General features: G+C 43.0%; 1 protein-coding gene across 2 annotated transcripts in view; it reads right to left on the bottom strand.

Annotated features, from left to right (window-relative positions):
* Nucleotides 1–20,860, bottom strand: part of SCUBE2 (signal peptide, CUB domain and EGF like domain containing 2) — a 43,890-nt gene extending 23,030 nt beyond the window's left edge. The window contains exons 1-10 of one of the 2 annotated variants that reach the window (XM_075755126.1): nucleotides 20,665–20,860; nucleotides 18,179–18,301; nucleotides 17,602–17,727; nucleotides 14,349–14,483; nucleotides 8,440–8,565; nucleotides 7,938–8,054; nucleotides 6,970–7,059; nucleotides 5,266–5,382; nucleotides 4,148–4,270; nucleotides 2,230–2,346 (exon numbers count right to left, since the gene is read on the bottom strand). In XM_075755126.1, coding sequence (XP_075611241.1) covers nucleotides 2,230–2,346; nucleotides 4,148–4,270; nucleotides 5,266–5,382; nucleotides 6,970–7,059; nucleotides 7,938–8,054; nucleotides 8,440–8,565; nucleotides 14,349–14,483; nucleotides 17,602–17,727; nucleotides 18,179–18,301; nucleotides 20,665–20,767 — 1,177 coding nt within the window. In that variant the 5' untranslated portion in view covers nucleotides 20,768–20,860. The remainder of the gene's footprint in view (nucleotides 1–2,229; nucleotides 2,347–4,147; nucleotides 4,271–5,265; nucleotides 5,383–6,969; nucleotides 7,060–7,937; nucleotides 8,055–8,439; nucleotides 8,566–14,348; nucleotides 14,484–17,601; nucleotides 17,728–18,178; nucleotides 18,302–20,664) is intronic. The other variant, XM_075755127.1, reaches the window with a different exon arrangement.
* Nucleotides 20,861–21,102: the final 242 nt, after the last annotated feature.

Consider the following 21,102-nt stretch of genomic DNA (forward strand, 5'->3'; position numbering starts at 1 on the left):
TTTTCATAGAAATCCTTTGATAAACGTCAGCATTGATCAAATGTTGTTGGAGGGGAGATGTTAGCTATGTCCTTAAACCACATAATTTAAAAAAAATCCAGCCTCAGCAATATGATAACAAACTGACTCAAAGAAGAGGAGATCAAATCAAGTCTGCATTGCACTGTGTCTAGTTTATTCCAAATTAGAAATATTAATTAGCCAGAATTCATACTGATCAATCCTCCAAAGTGCTCAGATAGATACAACTGCTGTGGAAGACTATTTGACACCAGGTGGGCAAGTAACACCATCGCATCACCATTGTCCCTTTGGGCCAATTATCCAATTTGGGGCCTCACCCCACCCAATAAATGCCAAGAGGAGGAGAAATTACTGACAACACAACATGCTGCCTTTGGTGCAAGCTTGCATGCTGATGCAAAATATACCATTCATTCACCAGTGGTGTATCCCAGGGGTCAATACTGGGGCCAATACTATTTATCCTCTTCATTAAACCTGGATGATGGGACAAGAGTTCACCCTCAGCAAGTTCGCAGATGATACAAAACTGGGAGGAGTGGCTGATACACCAGATGGTTGTGCCACTATTCAGAGGGACCTTGACTGGCTGGAGAAATGGGCTGACAGGAATCTCATGAATTTCAACAAAGGGAAAGTTCTATGTCTCTGCTTCTCAGATCCACCCTGATGACTGCTTCATTTGCCTCCAGTAGCTTTGTGGCAACTATACATAAACGTAGAAAGCTGCCATCAAGAAATCTCCTGTGTGTCCCAGAAAGTTTGTGCAACTGAGGGTACTCGCTTCTATGTACACGTTTTGCAATGGTAGTAATGTGTTCTTGTCACTGGTCTCCCCAACCATTTGCTCCCCGCTCTAGATACGTAACAATTTGGTAGAAAACACTGTGAAACAGATCACAAAACTGATCTGATTTCAGGGGAAAAACATGCTACTAACAGAACTGAGACAGCAGGGGAGGAGTGAGCAGCAGAGGAATAATGGAGAAAGAAGGGAACGCCTTCTATCTCAGGCACTGGTACCTAAGACACCACAAAATTGGCCCAAATCTTTGGTTTTCATTGACCTTTTGTTAGAATGCTGCATGCAACAGCATCCTATTATCTCCAGCACTTAGTGGCTTCTTCCATATAGGTCAGAAGTTGTATACTCAGTATCCCTACCAGCTTTGACATAGCCTATGATTGCCAGTAAATGAAAGACTTACTATGGTACAAGGATTAACTTCATCTGCACAGGAGTACGTTATGAGGAGGCCAATTAGCAGCCAACAGCAAAAATTATAGTTCCTTTCCCTCACTGGTGGCCGAAAGAAGTGGAATTAACACAGAGGAATTAATGAGAACAGACTTCTTTTAGCAAGTAGAACACATGAGCAGTGTTAGTCCCCATCCAGACAGGTTTGATGTTGTAGCCCTGTAATCCTCTTCGCAGACTTTCTAGAGGCAGAGGTTAGAACAGATCAGGCACACAGAGATCTCTGAATTGCCATCTCCAAGTTCAAGTATGCTCATCATTCTGGCTCAGAAATAAATAGGTCTTACTCAGAATTAAGCAAGCATATGGAGTCAGTAAGGTGTTGCCTAGAGCTTATATAAAACAAGTTTAACTCCATTTAGTGTCCATGTTAATTCTGGGAATTTGTCACAGAAGTATTCACACTTGACACACACTGAGGTTCTGTGAACATCTGTCTTTCCTTGAACTTTTCTTCTAGGAAAGACATAAAAGATTTAAGAGTATTAATCTTGGCCAATGCAAATCAGTGGTACTACATCAGCTAAATGCCAATCTACATCACACGAGGATCTGACATATGCACAAGGGCAACCTGCAAAACCAGAATTTTCTAAGTCATCCAGAGCTTCCTGTTCTTTAAGTCCTATTCCACTGACATTTCCTTGAAGTCAGTGAGACTTCTGCATGTGAAAAATCTATCAAATTATGGCTTTCATATCCAGGTGCAAAACACATCAGTTTGTTCTAATACTCACAGGTGCTTTCTGGATGCAGGGTGGGAAGGAAAAATCATTTCAGCAAAGACAGAAATGAGCGGGATTAGTTTCTACTTTTGCTGTGTCTCCTTATCATGGCCAAGAGTAAAATTTACTATATACACAGGCTTGTGTCTTGCAGAGACACTAATTAGACCTGGGGCAACAGCACTCTATCAGCATGGCCTGTAATGTCTTTTTAAAACTTACCTCCACAATGTGTGAAGCCATAGAGAGCGTATCCTTTGTTACAAGTACACTCAAAGGTGCCTGGATGATTGATGCACATGTGGTCGCACGTCCGTTCAAAAGAGCATTCATCAATGTCTGCAAGTGTTAAAGGGATACATCAGTATCTTTCAGCCTGACAGGGGAGCACTGATGAGCTAACAAAGTTGGACAGAGATGTGCAGATTTATGTAACTAAGAAAATTCTTTTAAAGCAAATAATGTAACATAATGAAATGACAACTTTTAAAAGAACAATTAGTTTGCCAAACAATATTTTTCTTGGCAAACATGAAAACTGCTGTTAATTTTTAACAATTATGTTTAAAATAATTTCTCTTCTATGGAAGAAAAAAATGCTGACAAAACTCTTATTTCAGTAAGAAAAGTCTACATAAGGTCTGCAGAAATAGATTTACAAAAGAAAGTATTGTCTTTGCTTTCATTTATGGGGAAAAAAACAAAGACCACATTTTTAACTCTATATGAATATGCAGTGCCTGATTTAAGTGTGCTGAAAATCACCATGTTCTCTGAGATACACCGGAAGACAGATGACTGGAATAATTTGGTGAATTTTTCCAGGGATCCATTATACTGTATGTTTAGACTTCAATGTCTGTCTCCAAGAGCTGCTGAGATATCTGTTTTCTCCAGTGAAAACTTTCCTTGGCATTACAATCTGCACACATCATCTTTGTAAGCACAGTCAGTATAATGGCCTAACCATGATGTCAGTGAATTGAATGGTAAAATGGTAAAATTCCCATCACTTTGAGGCCCTGAATGTTTTTAATACCATCAAAAGCACTTAAAACTTCTGTGCTAATATATTATGCATGCCGTGTAAGAATGTTGCAAGAAATAAAAAAGTTCACATCAACATCACTGACACATTGCATCATTCTTTTTTCTTGGGCTTTGGCATGCTTCAAGATACCACTTTTGAAACAGTCTAGGGAAAGTAACAGAAGTGACAGGGACAAAAGGGAGATACAAGTCTTTAAAATACATTAATAAATAGATTGTATTAAAAAAACCCCACAAACTATGTTGAAAATGTTATGTTTCTATAGTAAGTTTGTTGCATATAAATAATTGTCCATCTGTTTTAGAAAGGATAACAATGCACCAAAAACCCAGGTGAAAATTATTTTCTGTTGGTCAGTTCAGCTTTCTGAAATTCATCATTAATGTCAGCTGGTTGTCTACTAAATGGAATTATTCACCTCCCCAGCTGGCTGATTAGCTTTACATCGTTTTATACTGTAGCTTTTGTAAAACCACAAACCATTTTGATCTTTACATTTTAATTATTGAAGCAGCTTAAACATGATTGCTAACTCTGTATGTACAAACAATTATACAGAAAAGCATATATGCTTTATAAGTCTCACAGGAGAAATCCATGTCATCCTAAAAATCAAATGCTCTATGATGCTTCAGGGAATAGTGATTCCAGTCTGTCTACTGGCCTATAATTTCATACATCACGTGTTATATCTTTTTTCTTTCAATAATGAACTCATGGCATCTAAATGTCCTATTAAGAAAAAATAATTTCACTGCAATGGTGAACTAGTCAGCAAGATGGACAGAGAGATATTGTCCATCTTCCAAGGTGTGTGGGGGGGCATTATCCTCATAAAGAGCTTTTTAATATGATGCTATCTCTGTCACTTCCAGATAGTAGTTCACTGTGCCATTAAACATACCTCCTACAATAGTATCACGCCAACTGTATTAACTCAACAGCTGCTTCAGAAAGGAAAAAAAAAAAAGCAACCCACAAAACTGAGGCACGGAAATTATTCTGGAGTCCATTATCACTTCATCATTGTAATAGATGTCCAAGCCACGCTGATTTGTTCTACTTCCATTGCCTCTCCAGTGCACATACCTTGACAAGACTTCTCATCTGTTAATAATTTAAATCCTTTTCTGCAGCTGCAATCAAAACTGCCAACAGTGTTTTTACAGAAATGATCACAGCCTCCATTATTGGACTGGCATTCATCAATATCTGTAATGAAAAAAGTGCTTCAGCAAATAAACACAGTACATTCAACATACTTCCACTGCCAGATCCAGAAAACAGTCACGTCCAATTGGTTAGAGAAGCTCAGAAACAAAATCTAGTGAGACGACTATAAATTTTAAGGAAGATCAGATCCAGCTCTTAGGACTGATCTCGCCCATTCAGCCCTGTAACAGTGGTGTTTGCTTTTATTTAACATATTGCCGTCAGTTACATTTGGGTACATGTACTCATAAAAGACCATTTCCCCAAGTTTTGTTTGGAAACACTTTGACTTAAATGCTCTCTAACAGGTTTTAGCTTTTCAAACATTCTCCCTGTTTCCTCTTCTAAGCCTTGCAGAAAGCTCAGGCAGAGGAGACTTCCTGAGCTACCCCGTCCTTTTCATGCCGATATTAGAATGAGTTCTTTATCTAATATTAATTGACTCAGGCATGGGGATTCCATCATTTTTGCCTAGCAGAACAGTCTTAACATCTAATTGCTGGATTCTAACATACAGCCTAAATGTTCCTTTGCTCCTTTCCAGTACTCTCATTAGAGCTGCTTGAACCAGTCTAAGTAATTCTACTCACACATCCCTGTTTACGTGCTGCTAGTTACTTACAAACTGCTCTAATACCCAGCTGATTGCAGGTAAAATAGCAGACTGCCGGACTGTATGCCTGTAAGAACCGACATGCCTACCTCTCCCAGTACTGACGACTGCCACAGACCTGTATTACCTCCTACCAAACCTCATCTGTGAAAACTGAGGACATCTCAGCAGGAGGGGTGGAAGTGGTGAGGAGAAGGGCAGAGCAGCAGAGATTCTCTGCACATGCGGCACCTGATGTGATGGAAACCATGCATCGACCCCTGGCTGCAGTCTGTCTTTGGTCAGGTTATACATACTGTCTTTCCTCTGGACACCTTCATTTGGAGATGAATACCTTACAGCAAGTTGTTGGTACACACAGGCCCACAGGTGTAAAACTCACCTTTACATGTCTTCCCATCAAACTGGAGTGTGAATCCAACAGGGCAGCTGCAGTGAACTCCAGTCGATGTGTCTTTACACGTACGATCGCAGCCGCCATTATTTACTGCACACGTTTCTAGCCAACAAGATAAAGCTGAAGTTTGCTCAGGGATATTATAATGGTAACAACATCACGTGATACAAGGCACCATTCCAAGTACACTGCTATTCAACCACATTTAGTCTAGCATGCACGCGCAACTATTAAATACATGTGTTGGCAAAATCCCTGCCTCAGCTATGTCCAGTTTTTCGCGGAGACTCTATAAATTAAGATATTGTTTCTGGATATTCTTGTTCTTAAACACAAATTCCCACTCCTGCTGATGAATCTGTTCCTGTCAGTTTGTCTCCTTATGCCCACACTCAATCCTGGCTGATCTTCTGACACTTCCCCTCAGATACCTGGTTACACTCAGCACTAGTAAATCAGTTTTCTTAAGCCCCTCCCAACACACCTTCCTTCATATGCTACCTGTGTTCCCAGTCATGGTGGATTACATCCACACCGAGCAGTCCTGCAGTCCAGGTGCCATCTCAACCTAATGTTCCTCTAACTTCCCCCTACGCAAACTATGTCTAAGTCTCACCAAACCTTTCATAGCAGACACCCCTAAAATACAGTTCTTCACATACAACTACACAGAAATAACTCACTCTTTGGCATTCATCCTCTTGTAGTCAGTCTAACAACCTTTTCACTGGCTGGACAAATGCAATTTTATCCAGCACATCTTGATTCAGAGAGCTGCAAAGATAATTTTCTATGTCTGCTTTTTGAAATCTTCTTTGTAGCTCTGTCTCAGTTTTCTGCAGCATCAAGCATACACTGCTTATTCTCAAGTTTTGAGACCTTTACTGATTTACTGTCTCTCACCTCACATTCAATATTGGGAAGCTGTGTCCAACCTCCCTGTGAAGACAGAGTGCCTCTTCTTTCTTCCTCTTTCCGCAGAAGTGTTGTTTTTTTGAAAATGAGGCTGTTCATTTAGATGTCTAAATATGGATTCAGGAGCTCAGAGCTAGCCCTACACTCGGTAGTTTCTTCCTCAGCCTCCATGCTGCAAGCCACTTCTGTGGCAAATGCCAATAAGCACAGTAAATCACCCTGAGTGCCTGGAGTAAGAGCTTTTGAGAGGTGGACATCCATTGACCCAGCTGCCCAGAGACCAGTGATTGTTTCTCATTCCTAGTAGTGACAGACCCTCAGAGGCTGGTGTTCTGGGCCAGATGTGAACACCTCTGGGAAGAGTAAGATGGCCTCGTATCCTAACATGTCCTTCTAGATGCAATCCACCACTGGGCCCAATTCTCTTCCATGCAGCAGTATACTTTCAATTGAAGAGAAGCAGGTAAACCACTGCTTCCTCCACAATCACTTCATTAAAACTGTAGCACAGAAGAGATTGTACTGCATTCCCATGATGAATTAGAATCACGGAAACATACATTACTTTGAGGGCAAGTTCCTGACACTGCCTACTGACCATCACAATGTACATAGTTTCTTATACATTATGGAATAATATTATTTCCTTAAAAGGGAGCGGATCTTCTCAGACAGAATCCAGCTCAGAGCTATGATGGTTATAATAAAAAAACCAATTCTTCAATCTAAAAGGCTTCAGCAAACAGCAAAATTATTTTGAATAAGCACTTTTACCCATAAGCAACCGTCGCTTCACTCTCTTGTCCACATCAGCTCCTGCAGTAGTGTTTCCCTCAGAAATTTCAACAGCAGCCTCTTCCCTCTCTGTAAGGAACATGAAAAGAGCTAATGAGTAAAGATGCCCTGACTGGAAGTCTTATCTGATATCCAATATGTACACATACGCAAACAGTTGCATCGCATGCTGAATTATTAGGGACAGTCGGAACTGACTAGGCAGAAATAAAATATTTTTAAAAAGAAAGTAATAATAAATATCATGAAGACCCTTCAGTCAAAAGCATGAGAATACTTTGCTTTTGTTGCTTCCTTACAACTCTTGTTTGTTTCAATATTCTTAACAAAACAGAAGATGTGCTACAGATGCAGTGAATAGCGACAAGATGAAAGAACTAATTGAACTGTCATGAACTGTTCTGTTAAGAGCACACTGTCATCATCTATCATGGACTAATACAAGGACCAGCCAGTTATGCCTGAGCATTTGATTTCAATCAACAGACAACAAACTCTTCCAGAGAGTGGAAGAGTTTACAAATCTTAAGTGCTTTCTTTACTGGATAACTGCCTTGCAAAAACTGTACTTTAATTGAATTCAGAGCTTTGGTTTTAACAGGCATACTGCTTGGTTACGCTCTCTGGCTTGTGCTATACAAGAAACTGAACCTAAAATATCCTAGACAGAAGGGAATCTTCTTTGATCTGCAACAGGTCTTGTGCTTCAGAGGGACCAGTGATAATTACAGGCTGCAGTAGTATTAGGTAGCTGCTTATATAGGGAAGTATAAGTTGCCTGGACCCAACCAACTCACTCGTGCACTAACAGGTTTCTTAGTTTTGGATTCCTTGACGTTTTCTAGCCATACTATTATGAGGAGCGTTAGTCATGCACACACAGCAATGCCACACCACTCCAGAGTTAGTCTTCAACAGAAAACTACTTCCCTCCACTGTATACTGACCAAGGCAGGTTTTCCCATCCACATGCATGATGTACTTAGGGTGACATCCACAAATAGGCCCATTATCAGCATCATCACATGTATGTTGACAGCCACCGTTTCCATGATTACATGTTACTAGGAAGAAAATATATGTTACATCTCACAAGTACTTCCAGTATCTTTGAAAGACAGCGTGCAATTTTGACATCCAATATACCTTCCTAACACGCCCCTTTCCTGAAGAACTCTGTGAGACTGAAACACTGCAGAGCTCTCTTGTGGAGCTGAACTTCCCATCATTACCAGTGAAGGTGCAACTCCCAAACTACAGATACTGCAGCAACCAACAGACTGGTGTGATAATGTTTAGCAAAGCCACTGCTTCTAGTTTAATTCAAATGCGCACACTTTAGACGAGTCATCCCAGTTTAGCTATAACATACCAAATCCCATAGCACTGCAAACAGAACACTATTTGTTCACTTTGGGAAACCATAAGCACATGCAGAATGTTGCATACAAATGCAGCTCCTCTGGTTCTTGGACAGTTCAAATCCAGGTCGACATTCACAGGCAACTCCTCCTTTGGGCGTTTCTCTGCAGATGTGGGCACAGCCGTGATCTTTATTCATGCAACTCATGCCTTCTGCAAAACAGGACAAGTGGAAGAGCATTAGCATCCTCAGCATCTCTGTGCGCAGGCAACAGTCAAATAAAGTCAGTTCAACACATACACAGACAACAGCCTGCTACTTCTGGGAGGACTCTACAGTGTTAGGACAAGAAGTATGAGCTTACAGACAGGAAAGGCAGAAAGTCCAACCCTGCAAAGTCAATGGCCTCAAGGTTTCTCCACCTGTGATCTTTTCTGTGCCCATGTTCTTTGACTGCAAGGTCAAAAAGACCTAGATTTGTACAGCATCTGCATTCTCACCCAATGCTCTCACTTTATACCAGCGTTTATAAAACCTCCTCACTTCTTTTAAAAAATTGCAAGGTGACTGATACCTGGCAAGATCAAAGCCTAAAGTGAAGTTCTTATTTCTCTGCTTAAAAGTGCCACCAGACACAGGAATGCCTAGGCCGACAGTCACAAAAGTCAGCAGATTCCCAAAGTCATAACCTACCTCAGCAGTGACCAAGTAGTGACCAGGAACACATGCAGACTGTACATATGCTGCATGTCAATTCTCTTTTTTGTAATCATTTTGTTTTCCATTTTTTCCCTTGATTTCAATAAATACCTTCCAAAATAGCCCCACTGTGGATTATCACAGTGTTCTGTATTTCTACACAGCTGGACAGAATTTAATGCCAGTGCCTGCTTTACCCCAATGAAAAAGCAATGTGACACTGGTGATTTTCTTCCTTTTGGTGCACCTTGTAAAAACATCCTGTCATTTTTGTCTTTGACAGTTACAAGCTGTTCATGCACCAGCACTCAATGACTGCCAGAGTGTTTTGTCTGGCCTTTGCAAAAAGTTAAAGTCAATTAAACAGGGAGGAAATGTTCTTAGAATTATTGCAAAAACTTCTTTCACCGTGCCTCATGGTTCAGCTAAATCAATGCCTTTGCCATTGGCAAGATGGTGACACAATTTGTATACACACAACTTAAAACTACGCTGCACCTGGCTGAGTTATCAAATGGGATCATTAGACCAAATTAAAAGATCATTTTTTCTTCTAACAGTACACCACAGATTTTTGCTTAAGTCTTCTATAGTGTTACAAAATTGGGAGAGAAGACAACTGAATGGTCTTCTGAGGTATAGGGAGAACACACCTTTGCCACCAAATTATCTGCCTTGATGCATTTGGCTTTTATAAGTCATGTTACACCAAAATTCTCTTTCTTCTTGGTGAGAAGATTGCCTTTGAGAAGATTGAGTGGAGCATACTTTGGCTGCAAGGGCTTATCCCACATTACCTCAGTGAACTTCTACTGAGTTGAGCAGATGCACAGCCAGAGAATGAAAAGGGTCACCATGCTGCTAAAAAGGGATTGCGTGAACAATTCCACACCCTATATATTTTTTAAACTTACACGGACCTTTTTGCAGCCTTATTACTCAATGAAACAAAACCACTGTATTGGCAAGCAGAGGTCAGCTCATCACCATTATTCCGTTACACTTCAATTAGGTCCTTGCTCTGCACACGACTATTCTCGCCATCTGAAGCACAAGCTACAGTACCCTTTCTCTATTAAGACAGCTTTAAGCAACAAAAGAATGGATATTGCAGAGCCTAGATTATTCTGCTCTACTGGCTTTCTGATTCCTTTCCCACAGTGAGGACTCTGTAGAAGTCTAACAAGACAATGACACTTCAAATCCTGCAGCACACAGACACAGCCCAAGGAGCCCACACGAAAGCTGTCATCCATTATTGTGCTGTCAAGTCAAGGAACAAGACAACCTATGTGGCCACAAATTAGCCTCATTAACTCTTGTGTTTTTGTGACATTTCTGTTCTTAAGCATGCAGTATGGTTTGGTCTGTTAGTTCAGAGGCGTTGGAACGCATTAACAGAATTAGCAGCTTTGTATCTGTTAAAAAAGTTCTTCTTTTGTCTCTATTGAGTTACCAAAGTGGAAACCGTTCAAGCAGGTACTTGGGTAAAGTTCACTGACATCAGACAAATGGTTTAAATGCTCAATTTGGGATTGCTCCGTTGTGAGTGAGCAGAATTCAATCAGGTCTCCACAGAAAGCTAAAACTGCACTTCCCAAACCAGGGCACATTTTAATAACAAAGTACCCATTGTGTAACAAGGTACATGACCAAATCCACCAAAATCTAGGTGACCCAAAAGACAGCATTTCATAGAAGATACACATGCTCCCACACATTCTAGCATTTACTGCAAAGCTGCTGCTTGTTTCCAAAGGTGGCAGATTTCTACTCAGCCCCATTTTATAAGGTCGTATTAAAGAAACATCTGTAAAACCATAAAAGTTGTGTGACTGCAAACTCCTTCGTGGACACAAAGTCTCCCAGGTCACGTTGTTCCAGAGCAGTTGCAATAGTAGATTGTGGTCCAGAACCAAACCCCAAACAAATTTAGGTCAAATCCCACCACATGCTTTCCAGACACAATTTCTCTTGCAGGAGACCCTGCCCTACTGACACACAAGTGTCTTGGGATGGATGAGTGTCTTGATCGCCTCACTCACAGCCATGAGAGCTGAATCCAGCGCCTGCCTGGCCTAGCGGACCACAGATGAGTCCTTTCTGATGACTTCGTGAAGTTACCCAGCAAACTTCAGTGAGATTCAAGCACTCCTGTCACTGGCAAGACACAGGCAAAAAGCCAGCATGGTATTTTCCTATCAGGTCACGTTAATTAATCTCTTACATATATGATCTGTGTTTAATCTTTGTCTTTTTTGCACAGATGTAGAGACGTCACCACCAATCTGCTAAGAACGTTAAGGCTCCACTTAGGGCACATTCAAACAGGCACTTAATAGGACAGAGGTAGAGGATGCAATTGTACTAAGAATTACCAGAGATTCTCAGAGCTGCCCTCTAATAGCCAAACGGGGAGGACTATCAGCACAGCCAGCAGAACAGGACAGACATCCCAGTAATTCTTTAGTCTTTTTTCATGCTTTCTACACCCTTGTGTTAAGGCAACATTTTCCAAAAAGCTTTCTAGTTATCATGGTCTCCAGTCAGGAGGACTCTAAGAGCAACAGCTGAGATGGTTCCCTGTATATGAGCTTTCAGTCCACCCAGTGATGTCAAATGCAGCTTTCATCTTGCAGGCCCAATTCATTCCCATTGATTCAGCCCAACAAGTAGATACCTTTGACTGTGAAGTACCACAAGGCTAAGTTGCAAAATTTGTCATCTGTAGCAACAACAACCACAAGATATACTACATATTTACTCATGGAAAAACTCCATTTTCGTTCAAATTTTTGTATTCTCTAATATGGAGCAAGTCAAACACAGAAACAAGCTACACGTCCACGGCTGTCCTGCCAGCTACTGCAACAGCCTCCCAAAGTAAATCCACTCTCTCACATATAGCTCATTCAGAGCAGACAGCCAAGGGAAAAGACAGGATTGTGCACAACTTCCCAAGACACTCTGAGTTCCTGTGATTTAAGCATAAGCTAGGCAGAACCATCAGGCCTCTCTGTGCTTCAAACACATTCACATCAGATGAAAAAATGAACTTCAGTTATCAAATTCTCCTCTAATAGCTACCTGATCTTGAGTCCCATGTCACAGTAGGTGACAGGGAACCTAAAGGATAATTGCAGATAGACTTGGAAGGACAGATGACTCTTAGGCTCCCCTGTTACACTGGTCAGGAGGAATACAACAGCCCCAAGCCTCTCTATTTCTCTTATCTCGACTCCAGTTCACTCTTTTTCTGTGTATGTTTAGGGCCAGCATTGCAGACCACTGGGAAGGTCTCTCAAGCATTAATGTGTGCACTCTTAACTGGGCTGTGAGACAGAGAAGGAAATACTCCCTTATATTACAGATAAGAAGCAAAACTGAATAGACGGTCTAGGCAGTAGGTGCCAAATGCTGTTTCAACCAACGCTGTGAGGTCTCAAAAAAGAACTAACAAAGTATAGACAGAGAGATATGCATACACTAGGCAGAGTGTGGAAGACACAGCAATGAGCAGAACAGTGGAGAACAAAGTGAGGGGAGAGATAAAGCAATAAGATTTGGCTTACAACAGACATGCCCACCCAAGAAAAAAAAAAAAGTGGGGAATCCCATGGAGCACTTCTTGACAGTAGTGAGGGGGAGGCAGGAGGGAAACAGTCACAACATAACCTGAAAAAAAATTGCTTTTAAAGAAAACAAAACAATTCTGTATTCTAGTATGAAAAAAAAAGCATATTTATTATTGACAAATAATAAATTTGGGGTTTTTTTAATTTTTTTAATAATAAAAGGGTTTTTTTTTTGTTAAAACTGGTTTCCATATAAATTTGTTTTATTTAGTAGTTTTTAGGGGGAAAAAATGCAGCTTTTTTCCCCTCTTGCTTTTCTTTTTCCAAGAAAAAAAAAAAAAAAAGACTAAATTCAGTGGAAATTTGGTATATGGAAAAAAGGCCTTTTTTACCAAAAAGTTAAAAGAAATTAACTGCATCTTTAAAAATAAGAGAACAGAGGTAGAATTCCAAAGGTACAATTTAGGGAACAAATATTAGGAATAATTATGACAATATTATGCCAGGAAATGCTGCTGCTGTTAGCTCAGGAGAATAGAAGGTACTCGAGTAGCAGCGAGTAAGAATAAAAAGAGTTGGAAGTTTTTCCTCCCTTGGCATCGGACAAGACAAGGAGTTCAAGCAACTGATTTTCATCCTTAGATTCATCATCTGTGCACACACACAAACACACATCACTGCTAGCAAGGCAATATGAAGGGAAATGCCTTGCCCCACCACTGCAGCCTTCCTGCTTGTCCCCATTCCTGGCTCAGTTCCTGGCCTGGCAAGCTGAGCAATGGCCTGAGAAATCACCATGTATCAGCAGACCCCCATGAGACCAAGTCCAGTACCAGGGAAGCCAAGGATACAAATTCTTAATTCAAACAAAAGATCAATTCAGCTATGTCACATGACTGCCACCTCTGCACACTCATCTGTGGATGGCCATATATGTCTATAAATGTTGATCTCTTCACTATGGGGATTTTTAAAGCAAGATTTGTTTATTCATGCTCAGATTCCTCTTATAGTCATGCCAACGATAAGCCACAGATTAAAGAAAGCTTTGCAGCTTTAAATACTTCTTAGTAAGATATTCACTGTACAGTTCAAATGGACAACTCCCTGATCTGAGCAACCACTTTAAAGTATTCCCTAAGGGCATCCAAAATAATTTTGTTCAATCCAATGTCTAATTAGATATCCAACACTCTCTGATCTCTAAAAGGTCGCTTCATAAAGGTTTCACTCAAAACAAAGAACGTAATTTGAATACCTCTGGGGTTGACAAACAATAAATCTCTTAGCTAAAACTTAAACACTGTACAGGGAATCTAAAAGGTATCTGAAGGTCATGCAGGTACTGCCCTGTAACTAAAGCCAATGGAAATGGTGAGAACTCAACTGTCCTTCAATTTGTTGCCATTCCCTGGATCAGGACACAGCTCAGCTGCACAAAAGAGCATCAAGTACACTGGGAGTACAGCGGTACAGCCTTTAACAAGCACAACACTGCAGACATACAGGTGGGATCAAAGGAGCAGAAGGGATGTACAGTGTCTTCAAAGTCACTTAGAAGATTCTGACACACTGTTCCTTTTAAAAGAAGTGAGGACTTCAAGACCCTTCACAGCTTTGAAAAACTCAACCTAAAAATACTTTTGAAGCTGCTTTAGAGATTTTACAGTCAGCTTCTGTCAAAACCTCCTGCTTGGTGCCTGGAGGGAAGCAGCCAGTACCTTCTGAGCGGTGGATGCACGTATGCTGGTTATCACTTAGAAAGAACCCTTCCTTACAGCGACATTCATAGCTCCCCACGGTGTTGACACAAACATGCTGGCAACCACCGTTGTTGAACATGCATTCATCTGTATCTGAAAGAGAGAGAGAGAAAGAGAGAGATCAGCTTTGTACTAACAGCAATACACTCGTGTGGGCAGCAGCCGCTCAATATGCAGTAGACAGACATCTGCTCGGCGTGTAACTATGCAGGCAGCTTAGACACTCCAGGCTAGCCTGTTGTTGTCATGCTGTCACCCTTGGGAAAGTATATTTTTGCTGCTGCTTTTCCCCTGTTTGCAGTTTGCCCAATCAGTCACAGGGCTCCTGTGCCAACAGTTGGCTCTGGCCAACTAACCAGAGTTAGTTGGTTACAACTAAGGTACAGTAGTGTCAGTGAAGCCAGAAGCAGGGCTCCACACTCCACCTATGTGTTTTTCCAGAAAGTTACCCATTCTGAAGCAAAGGTGGAACAAGAAAAATACAAACCTCAAAATAAGGTCATCTTAACACCTATCCCCTGCTCCTTACTTTCACTCTAGCTAGAATTCATACATCACATCTGTTCTGATGCTCAGTTTGATTTATTATGCTCCTCCCTCAACTCTAGGTCATCACCACTTACCATCAAGGCTGCTGCTGTATTGCCTGACTGCAGTCAAGGACAGGAGCAGAAGTTCTAGAAATAGTTTTAATGTTGATTTTGCAATATTCAGAGCTTCAACAATACTGGAGAATACAGAAGGGCTCTGCTTGCAAGATAACCAAGAGAAACAAAGAGTAGAAAAACTTCAGCTAAGCCTCCAAACAACAGGATGCTCATCCCAACCTCCAATTCTTTGGAATTTTACCCCTTAGTAAGCGCAGGTTCTTGCGACCACTACCAGCAAAGAATTTTCCTACTCTAATTTTCAGAAATGCCACTTTGAACAGGAAGTAAGAATGCTCAGTCCCTTAAAAACCAGGGCAAAACGTTGCTGAGGCAAAGCACTGGTCTCATTTGCAAATTCCTATGGAAGATGTTTGCTCCCTGTTCTGTTCATTGTTTCTGTGCTAATAGTACAATGTTCTTAATTTAATATTGTAACATTTCTGGCATTAAACAGCTGTCTTCTAAAAAAGGAGAAAGAGAAAGGCTTTTAGTAAGAAGTGTAACATAGTATTACGACAGATTTAATTTCTACTGAAGGCAATGAGTAAGCCAATTGGATGCAAAAGAATGTGACCTGCTGTAGCAAAAAGAGCGGCTGACATATCTCCATCACAGAGAAGCTGAGTATTTCAGAGTTCTACTGTGATGTGAATGTGCAAACAATCATGAATAAACAGCCACCATGAGTCTTTAGTACTACAGATTTGAACTCCAGCAGATGTTTCTGTCTTACAGACCTTGGAAAGCTTTCAAAAAAATCATCTCTTTCCAACAAGTAATTGTCTATTTGGCTTAAACCCAGGCACACAGCCGAGATCTTCAAAAATAAGGGTGAGAGCAGGGCAACCCTGGCGTGAACAAAGTAAATAAACAGATTAAGAGAAGATGTGATGCAATTTGCTGCATGCCAAAATATTTATTTAACGTTTACATCACATTTCAGAATTGGCAGGTCAGCATTAAAAACTTCATTGTATGTCAATGACATTTTATTTTATTTTTAAAAGCCTGCCACGCAACACTGAGCAGCTTCCCAGTAACATAGCAGGTGGTAGACTCTGGTCTAAGTTATGTCTAGGTCTTACTGATCACAAACAAGTCAGCTGAAGTATGCTCTAGAGGAGCTATTGGATACAAAGAGAATACAGCCTTTGGTGGCACTGTAAGAGGCAATGCGTTTGTTCACATTCAGCCCTTCATGGTAACCTCAACTGAACTCCACTGTGTGTTTACACAAATGCACTAGAGACAAAAAAGATGGCCTTCCTATTACTTCAATGTATCAGTAGATATTTTGCTTCCCTCTCTACTTTCTTTAGTGAGATACTTGGAACTCAGTGACTTCATCCTCTCCTCCACTTACACGGTAACAAAGTTACTCTGTGGGCACCCACCAGGTTCCCAGCAGGTAAAACCCAACACAATCCCACTGGAGTTTTTCCTGATTTGTCCCAGCAGAAGATACAGCCCAGGGATGGTCTGATCCCCCACCTGATACGCCATACACTAGCAGGAAATATCCCAGCCAAGCTAACTAGAATCTTAAAATTATGCTCTGAGAGCAAGTTTCCTTCTGACTGACATGGGCATGGAAGCATGCCCGGGCACATCCACACTCAGTGCAGCAGTACAGAAAAACTGAGCCGTCTCTGAAAAAGTAAATGGGACAGGTACCACAGCGCAGGGCAGAGCCACACAGGGTACCCAGCATGGGTCCTGGAAGCTTCATCAACATCAGGCTCTGTCCCAGGGAAATAACACTGGCAGCATATCACATCGCCAACAGGCTGGCAGCTCATGCATTTCTGTACACTGCTGCACTGTGTGCTGAAGAATACCATCAGTAAAACCACAACGTGTTGTTACCCAGTTTTAAAGATTTTCACCCGCTGGCGCACAAAAAGAAGAAACTACTGAGGTATTAAATAAAGAAATTAAAAAGAGGGTGAGAGTGTGTGTATGCAGGGTCAAGGGAGCGTTGCCAGGATTGAACACATTTCCAGAGTTGTGTACTTTACCTCACACTAACCACCCAGGGAAACTCCAAGCGTTTGGCTTAGTCCCTCTGTACTTCAATGGCCTCTATCATATACAGCTACTGCACGCTCCTAACTGTCCTTCCCTTACAGCTTGTATGTCGGGAAGTACTCGGACACAGCAAAGAGCAAGAAGCCCACATGTCATAGATGTACCAGAGAGAAGATTTCTAGGCCTGAAAACACACCTGAGAACTGACCCTAAACTAATTTCGGAACAGAAAAGAAAATTATAGAAAAAGTTCTTTTACATAAACTCATTTAGCATAATAATAGATGGCACTTCACACATTTTAACCCAAAGCACTTAACAGAAACGTAGCACAGTTCTCCTCCTCATTTACAGAGGGGGAAAGAGCCACACTGGGATGGTACATTAGTACCTGGAATTCCTTAGTCCCATATGTAACATTCTTCTCTAGCTAAGCTGAATCAGCCCAACAGCCAGCCATGCATTTTCCACGGATGCAGTTAAAGGGTTTGGTTAGCATCACCACTCACAAGGTTCATGAACACATTTCTTACCCAGGCAGTTGTGGCCATCGTGAGCCAACATAAAGCCATCGTAGCAAGTACAGCGGTAATTTCCTGGAATGTTGAAACACTCGTGGACACAGCCTCCATTGAAGTCGTTATCACATTCATCAATGTCTAAGGAATAAAGCAAAAAGTCAGTATGATGGATGCTTGCTTGAGTGTTATAGACAGTTAGAGATGTGACTGTGTAAATGTGAGCAGAAACTGCTGTCCAAAACCATCATTGTCTTGCAAATACACTATACTTAACACATTACTTGCTGAATGTTTCTAAAAAGTGACAAAATGCCCTGAGATTCCCATGTAGCTTTACTTTTTTTACTCTTACTTTTTCAAGGCTGCTGGTTAAACAACAAACTAATTATTAGACCAAGTGATATTACTAGGTGAAAAGCCGTGCAATGTTTGCCTTTGATTTTGTAAACAAGAAGTAAATCGGGTGAAGAAACAATGACTATTTTGATTTTAAATCACCCTCCATATTGTAAGCCATTATTTTTAATGGCTCTGTCTTAGAAATACCTCATGGTGACACAGGTAGAGCCTAGTGCTTCCACCACTTTACCTTCACATTTCTTCCCTTCGCCAGTGTAACCCCCTTTGCACATGCACTTGTACAGCTTCGGGGTGTTTTGACAAATAGCATCTGGGTGGCAGTCATCAAGCCCCAGGGCACATTCATCCACATCTGTGAAAAGACAAGATTCAGAAGGGATGTCAGAAGGGGGAGAACAGGGCATGTACGCATCACTGACAAGATAACATAAGGCTAAATGCCCATTTGTGGTGTGTGCACGCATATTATATGTATTTGTGAGTCAGGACAGAAACATGCAGAGACCGTATCTGAACTTAAATTTGTAAAAGGCTCTGCCTGCATATAGATGTCTGTATGCAATTCAGATAAGCTTATGTTAAGCTTTTGTACTCGCTTATAAATATATCCAAAATAATCTAGATCCTCCATGAGATTTAGCTGACAGTTTTACAGAGATTCATTAGAGACTGTTAATCTTTCTGGTTAACAAAAAACAGTTATTGAAAAGGAGTTCTTGATCACATCCGTGACATCACCCTCTGGAAGCCAAATGATTTTTAAACTAACAAGTGGAGTTTACAGAAATGATCTTTCAAAGTCACCACCAATATGTTCAAAGACTGACTTACCATTGAACAGATGTATAACTTAACTTATAAATAATGCCAATTTTTTAAAAACAAGAATAGTATCTGCTGAGCAGCATTGCCAAATCGCCTGGCCAGCCATCACAAAGCACAGCATACTGAAGCAAAATATCCAGGTAGAAACTTCAGAGCAGAGGAAATTAGGAGAAAGGGAAACAGCAACAGGAGGAAGTCCTGGAGACAAAGAAGTGTAGATAGAAGAAGAGGAAAAAAGAGTTATGGGCAGCAGAAGACATCAGCAGAAGTTTTTTGTACAGCAGAAGAGAATTCAAACACAGAAACAGGAAGATTTCCAGCAACTGGCTAAAAGGAAGAATTGCAGAAGCAGCACCCCGCATCAGTACAAAAAGTGACTCCTAAAATAACGAGATGAATTGCAAGAGTATCAGCAGAAGGTGACTACTTAAACAGTCAGTTGCTTTTTATAGTGGGGATCACTAACAGGCAATTTCAGCCAGCACCTCTCCCATTTACAATTACAGCATTCATTTCTTCCCCCCCCCGCCTCCAATCACAGAATATGCCTGTAGGTACTGCAGCAGTTGCCAACTTCAGAAAGTATTCATGTAGTTTGAACTCCTAGTGGCATTTGGCAGCAGGAAACGAGGCAAAGAGCCAATGCTACAGCCACAGTGCTCTCCTGGCTCTCAGGTGCACACAGAAGCGGTAACAGCACATGGGGTCTTCAGACACCACCTCCAGAAAGCAAGAGGAAGGTGGAAAACAGCTGGAGAGTGCAGCAGAATCTGCTGCCTCTCAGAGCAGAAAAGTCAAGCTATTGAAAAATAGGAAAAGCAGCAAACTGAGGGAGCAAGTGATGCAAGGAGGGGTGCAGGGAATTGCTGAGGGGCCTCCAGCTAGTAGGATTCAGGTAGATGGGGCAGGAGGAAGGGATGGGTAGGGAAGGAAAGAGAGCGGGCAAAAAGCAGCATTAGCCGCACGCACTGGCTGCGTACCCCCTGCACTGTAAGCACTCCCCTTCCCAGCCCGGGCCACGGAGGCAGAGGGACACACCTGCTCCGGGAAGCAGCTCCCAAAAAACACACACCAGGGAGGGGGCTTCTTCAACGCTACGGCACAGAGACATCAACTAGATCCCAGGCCAGCGGCAAAACCGCCGTTCTGCTATTTTATTTTTTACAATAATCCTCTGTGGTCTGCAGCGTGCAGGGACGACCAGCAGCAAACCCCCCAGCATTAGTACATACAGAAGCATAGAAAAGAGGGCTAGAAAGAAAAAAAAAAAAAAAACAAAAAAAATTATTAGGCACAGGGAGTGAGATTTCCTCATGCAGTGACAGTAGCCTGAGCTGAAGAGAGACCCTGGAGGAGGGAGACTGTGAGCAAACATCACAGCCTTAACTTGGCAGTAAGGCGGACGCAGAGGAGGCTGCGGGAAGAATTACTGGGTTTATTCCTCGGCGACCAAAGGCAGATCAAGCCGTGATATATGCCCAGTTTACTTTCCCGTTCCTCCGGCAAAGGTGAGCCGCTACCCAGGTGCCCTGCCCCCCGGGGGTTAGCCCCGCTCCCAGACCGGACCGCCTGGAAACCGGCGTTCGAAAGTCACCAGCGGTGCCTGCAGCGCCCCGCGGGGAGCGACCGCCCCCGCTTCGGTAACGGTCCCCCGCGCGCCGCACCAACGGCCACACCTCACCTCGGTAACGGCCGCCGCTCGCCAACGGCTCCCCTTCCCTTCGCTAACGGCCTCCCCCGCCCGTCCGCCCACCCCGGGTGCCGGCCCCCGGCGGCGATGGCCAGGCACCCCGAGGGGAAAGCCGCCCGCGGGGGCGCCGGGGGCGCCAGGTGCCCCGCGGGGGGAGCCGCTGTCCAGGGCTGAAGGCGAGCCGGCGGCGCGGCACTCACCGGGCAGGGGCAAGGCGATGGGGGCGCCCGGCGCGGGCAGCAGCAGGAGCAGCAGCGGCAGCGCCCGCGGCCCCGCCGCGCTGCGGCGACCGCCGGACCCCATCGATGGCGCTGCGGCGGCGGCTGCGCTGCTGCTGCTGCCGCCGCCGGGCGGGAGGAGGCCGCGGCGGAGGGAGGTGTCTGCGGGCGACCGGCCCGCCTCGCACTGACAGCGGGCGCGGGGCGGCGGGGCGCGGCGGCGAGGGCTGGGCGGGCCTCCCCTGCCCGGGCCTCCCTGCCCTCCCCGCGGGCCCCGCTGCCCCCGCGGGCCGCCCGGCGGCACCCAGAGGCGATGAGTGCACCCCCCTGCACGCGAACCGCCCCACCCCACATGAAACCCCTGCATCAACCGCACCGGTGCACCCACCCACGGCACCGGCGCTCAAACACCTGCACAAC

This window comes from Balearica regulorum, chromosome 5 (assembly GCF_011004875.1).
Source record: "Balearica regulorum gibbericeps isolate bBalReg1 chromosome 5, bBalReg1.pri, whole genome shotgun sequence".
NCBI lineage: Eukaryota > Metazoa > Chordata > Aves > Gruiformes > Gruidae > Balearica > Balearica regulorum.